This window comes from Pseudozyma flocculosa (genome assembly GCF_000417875.1).
Source record: "Pseudozyma flocculosa PF-1 unplaced genomic scaffold scaffold00034, whole genome shotgun sequence".
In the NCBI taxonomy this organism is placed as follows: domain Eukaryota; kingdom Fungi; phylum Basidiomycota; class Ustilaginomycetes; order Ustilaginales; family Ustilaginaceae; genus Pseudozyma; species Pseudozyma flocculosa.
The window spans coordinates 1-5,146 of NW_006920901.1; the positions used below are offsets into that span (position 1 = coordinate 1).

General features: G+C 62.4%; 2 protein-coding genes across 2 annotated transcripts in view; both read right to left on the reverse strand.

Annotated features, from left to right (window-relative positions):
- Positions 1-3,745: 3,745 nt before the first annotated feature.
- PFL1_06816 (uncharacterized protein) lies at positions 3,746-4,324 on the reverse strand (the record flags this gene model as incomplete). The annotated part of the gene is made up of 2 exons (XM_007884361.1): positions 3,746-3,775; positions 3,806-4,324. The coding sequence occupies 2 exons, from the start codon at positions 4,322-4,324 to the stop codon at positions 3,746-3,748; spliced, it is 549 nt and encodes a 182-aa protein (XP_007882552.1).
- Positions 4,325-4,902: 578 nt separating this feature from the next.
- Positions 4,903-5,146, reverse strand: part of PFL1_06817 (uncharacterized protein) — a gene marked incomplete at both ends in the record, with an annotated part of 3,265 nt that continues 3,021 nt past the window's right edge. Inside the window, one exon of the mRNA XM_007884362.1 lies at positions 4,903-5,139. Coding sequence (XP_007882553.1) covers positions 4,903-5,139 — 237 coding nt within the window. The remainder of the gene's footprint in view (positions 5,140-5,146) is intronic.

Genomic DNA, 5,146 nt, shown 5'->3' on the forward strand with positions numbered 1-5,146 from the left:
CAGGCTACAATTTTCAGAGCGTAGCTAGGCTGGCCCTACCTACAATTTTCAGGTCGTAGCCTAGATACGACCGAAGTGCAGCTACGATCAATTGGATCAAATCAATTGCAAAAATACTACCTAAGCTACCAAGAACAATGATGCAATTGGAGACGAGCGTGTGATTGGCAAATACCGAGGTGCATTGTCAAGCGGCAGTAGTACCTGCGCCAGAAAGGAGCCAACTCACAGCGAGGGCAGGCCGGGGACAGCGGTGATTTGGTGGCGGCGGCGGCATGTTGATGCAGGGCACAGCGCAGCGCAAAGCAAGCAGTCAACAGACCTGAGGAAGAGGGATACAGGGAAGGAGCAGAACGTCAGCGTGCTGCGGCAGATGAGCAGCAGAGGTGTGCCGCAGCAACGGTACTGACCAAAGGCAAGCGTGGCGTGGGTGGTGCTGGTGATTGCGGGTGCGTGGTGTCATGTGTCGTTGCGACTGGGTCGTGCTGCTGGATGGGTAAGGATGAAAGTGAGCGTCGAGAGCGATAAGGCGTCAGCGCTAATGTTGTCCGGTGGTGCAGCATGCCACAGATCAATGCACTCACCTATAGTCGGCAAGCGTGACTGCCGCTGGGGTCAATGGTCTTGGCCGGTGTGTGTTGGCAGGGCATTGTGTGGGCGGTGGCAGCAATTTGGCGTCGGTTGTGGCAGCAAGTTGGCGTCGATGGTGGCGGCAGCGAGTCAGCGTCGGTTGTGGCAGCAAGTCAGCGTTGGCGGTGGTGTCAATGTTGGCGTTGGTGGTGGCATCAAGTTGGCCTTGGTGGCGTTGATGTTGAGGCTGGTCGGGCGGTGCAGGACTGAGCGCGACCGAGGCGGGACAAGGCGGCTGGGGCAGATGCCGGCAGGTGGCGTCGACGGCGGTTGGGTGGCAGCGGCAGGCCAAAAGGCCGATGGAAGTGGTCAGGAGGGAAGGAGCGACGGTGGAGCGGGGCAAGACTTTATACCAAGGCAGGCGGGCGGGCGAGGCTCAGCTGGCGGGCGGGCGGTCAGGCAGGCAGGCTGCCTGCCTGCGTGAGCACACATGCACGCCAGCCTGCAAGCCTGCGTGAGCACGCATGCAGGCATAGCTAGCAGCAGAGCCCAGCTGCGATGTACCAGATCGCAGGCCTTGCCCGATCTGACAAGCGTTATACACGTGCGATTTACGGATCGGCAAGACCCTTGCCGATCTGCAGATCGGCCCACCCAGTGCGATCTGCCAGATCGCACCCGGCACGACCCCGCCTGCGATTAGCAGATCGCACTAGGTCGTGCGATCTGCCAGATCGCACCAGCACTGACCCTGCCTGCGATTTGTGGATCGCACCGGTACATCTGACTTTGGGATCGCACCAGCAGCAACTCTGCCTGCAATCTCAAGATTGCACCAGGTTGGCCAAGCTACTAGATCGCATGTGAATACCAAATTTGTCAGATTGCACAGCACCTGCGATTTGGCAGGGCCCATCATTACTACGATCTGGTGCGTCGCACTTCACCTTCGATCTGACGGGGCGCACGACACTCGCGATCTGGCGGGGCGCACGATACTCGCGATCTGGTCGGGCGCACGATAGCTTCAATTGCAAAATCGCACTACTGCTGGTTTGTGTCGAGTCGCACCGGCGCCAGAGCAGTGCACGCGTGGCGGCAGGGGGGAAGTCCAGGCGAAGGTGGCGGCGGTGGCGTCGGCAGGGATGGTGACGGCAACAATAGCGGCAAAGAAGCCCAGGGCGACGGGGCGAGGTGGCGAGGGCGAGGTGGCACGGAGCAAGCAGGAACGGAAGCAGAGGTGGACGAAGAGCGTGGTCAGTGGCAAGCTCCAGCGTCACGGGCTTGAGTCCAGCTGATCACAACTCACCTACAGGGCTGGGTGGCAAATGACTTGCGACCTGGCATCGGCGCCACCATCAGGCGAGGTGTCCTGTGAACGCAGCGGCGGTGGAGGGGGAGGCATGTTGGTCATCAGCTTGGTCTGCGCGAGCGCGATCCTGTCGGCCGAGCTACTCACCTGAGGTTGTCCAGTGACGGAGGCGGCGTTGAAGACTTCTCGATGCGGTGGTTGAACCTGCTGCGTGTGCGAAGACTGCCAGTGCAACATCGTCAGCTTGGTTGCAATCGCGGACGGCGAGCTCGGGCGTTGGGACTCACCTTGACTTGTGGGCCGTGAACGGCAGCGGCAGCGGTGAAGAGGGCTGGGCTGGCCGACGAGGGCGTGAGAACGGCGGGCAAGCTGGTTGATGGCTGATGGCGGGCGTCAGAGGTGGCAGCGGGCGAGGGTGATGATGTGCGGTAGGAAGGAGAGCGAGGGCAGATGGTCAAGTCAGACGTTGCAGGCGCCTGCTGACCGAAGGCAATTGCGACTCACCTTGTCACAGGAAGCGGTAACAGCAGTCTTGCTGATGATGCGCGTGGCGTTGATGAGGACCGAGGCGATGCCGTCCTTGGTGTGCTGGTGCGGCGAGTTGGCAAAGGGGGTGAGGATGGTGTCGACGCGCCTTTGGGTCAGCGCTATCATCTCCTCCTGCACTCAACGCCGATGTTGGGGGCTTACCGGGTGATGCGGCAGTGTGGCAGCCTTGGTCGCCGTGATCGTGGCAGAGCACTTGCGAGGCGATGGCGGCGGCTGCTAGGGCAAGACAAGAGGAAGGCGAGGCCGGGCTGAGGAGCGGTCGATGCGGCAGATGCGACGGATGCGCGCAACTCACCTGCTGATGCCTTGATGAGGTGCGCGGCAATTGGCCAAAGGTGGCGGTTGTTGTCTGCGTTGCAGAGAGCAAAGGGTTAGAGCAAGCAGCGAGCCGGCATCAGCGCGCATGGTCAGCAGATGGCGACCAGATGCGGACGGCTTCGTGACTCACGCAAACAAAAAGTGGCTGGCGTCGTATGGGTGGCGGTGGCAACTTGATGAGGTCGATGGCGGCGGACCTAGGCTTGGATCTGCAGAGAAGGCCAAAGAGGGAGAGATGTCAGCTTGCCTTGGCACGAAGCAATGGCGCCAGGGCGGAGCGGAGCTAACCCAAACGTGTAGCTGGTGGAAGACGCGGTGGTGTGGCGGTGGCAATGCGATCGTGCTGAATCCAGTCGGATGGTGCGGGATACAGGGCGGTTGGGGCGGGACGAGGCGGCTGGATGCCGCCAGGTGGCATTGACGTCGGTTGGTGGCGGCGGCGCGTGGAGTACCAGAGCGTAGCGCGGTCGGGCTGGGACGAGGCGGCTGGGTATGGTGGGTGGCGTCGACATCCGTTGGGTGGCGGCGGCGGGCGATGGGTCGCAGGGCAAAGCGCGGTCGGGGCGGGACGACACGGCTGGATGCCGAGGTGGCGTTGACGTCGGCCGGGTGGCGGTGGCAGGCAAAGGGTCGATGGATGGGATCAGGAGGGAAGGAGCGGAAGCGGAGGGGCAAGACTTTATACCCTACCCATACCAGGGCGGGTGGCGGTCAAGCAGCCTGCGTGCGTAGGCACGCCCGCCAGGCAGAGGCCAGGCGTGGCCACACACGCAGGGCAGCCAGCGTGGCCTCCACAATTTTTTTGCGCGCATCCGCCTGCCCGCCTGGCCGGGCTGGCCACGCTCGCCACCTCGCTCGACGGCTTGCCGAGCCCGTGGCGGTTGCGAAGCATTGAAGCACAGGCACACACACACATACCGAGAAGAGGGAGGACTGAGTTGTGAATTCAAACACGAGCACGTTGGCTTTGCGCCTGTGTCTGTCCGACTGTGGGGATCAGAGGTCGGGGCCGCGAGCAAGGATGGCCTGCTCCTTGCGCCTGCGGAGACGGCGGACATACTGCTTCACCTCGAGGAGCGACCAGCCAAAGATGGGCTGATAGTGGGCAGGGTCGTCGAACGCCGGCTCCAGATCCGTGGACAGGCCCGTCTTCTTGACGTCGAAGGTCGGGTCCAAGACGCCAGTGCTGTTGACGACGCAGCATTTGTCGTGGCGCTTGTTGTCGGACACGATGGTGTGGCAAAGTTCGAGGTGCTTGAGGCAGAACAGGCAGTCGACCATGGTCACCTTGAGCCAGAGCACTCGTCCGTCGACCCAGGCGTACTTGAGACAGCCGGCGACGGTGGGCCTCCTGCAGCCGTAGCCAACGAGCGAAGACGCCATGCATCCATTGGGGTCGAAGACCGAGTTGCGCCACCACATGACCCATTCGATGGCAAGCAGCCTGGCGCGTTCGTGCTCGTCCTCGAGGTCGCTCTTGAAGAGGATCTCCTGGTGCTTGAGAGCGAGGTCGACCTCAGTCAACTCCTTGTACACAATGCAGAAGTAGCGGATGAAGATCTTCATGTTTGACATTGCGACGAGTAGGTACAGCTGTTGAGCGCGGATGTACGAGGTTGGCGGGCGGTGTGGTGGCGGGTGTATGAGGTCGATCGGCAGTGTGGCGGCGGTGGCGAGCGAGGCCAGACGGGTCGACGGCGACGATGGAGCAGAGGATGGTGAGCAGAGGGAAAGCAAGGGCAGCGATGGTCAGCGACAGCGCAATGGCAGCAGAGAGAGCACGGGATCGAGACGGAGGCAGACTCACAGGGAGAGACCGAGTGGTGGAGGTGGGTGGTAGTGGTGGTGAGAGAGAGGAGGGAGGTGCGAGCGATCTGGCTGCCTTTAAGTATACACGAGGCAGCGAGGCGAGGAGGTGCGGAAAGCGGCAAGGCAGCGAGGCAGGGAGATGCGGAAGGCAGCGAGGCGGCGGGGCAGCAAGGCAGCAAGGTGGCAAGGTGCAGAAGCAAGAGCGCGGAGAGCAGACGAGTTGCTGGCAATCATCGGAGACTTCGGCCAGCACATCCCCCGGCGTTTCCGATGATTGAGGGTAGCAAGCGGAATCGTCGGACTGCCCTCGACATGACGCTGGCGTGGTTGAGGATAGGCAAGCGCTAGACGGATAGGCGGCGGCTGAGTCCGAGGCTGGAGCGGAAGTGGGTGACGCCGGTGGTCGTCTTGCGCGAGTGGCGGAGGTCGGACGTGGGGATGAGGACGTGGCCCATCGAGAGCATGCTGAGGCCGCCACCCTCCTTGGGCGAGGCGAGGATGGTCCAGTGCAGGGGCATGGTGGAGTCGACGCCCGGCTTGATCCAAATGACACGATGAGCGCGCGGCTGCGACCGTTGAAGCTTTGAG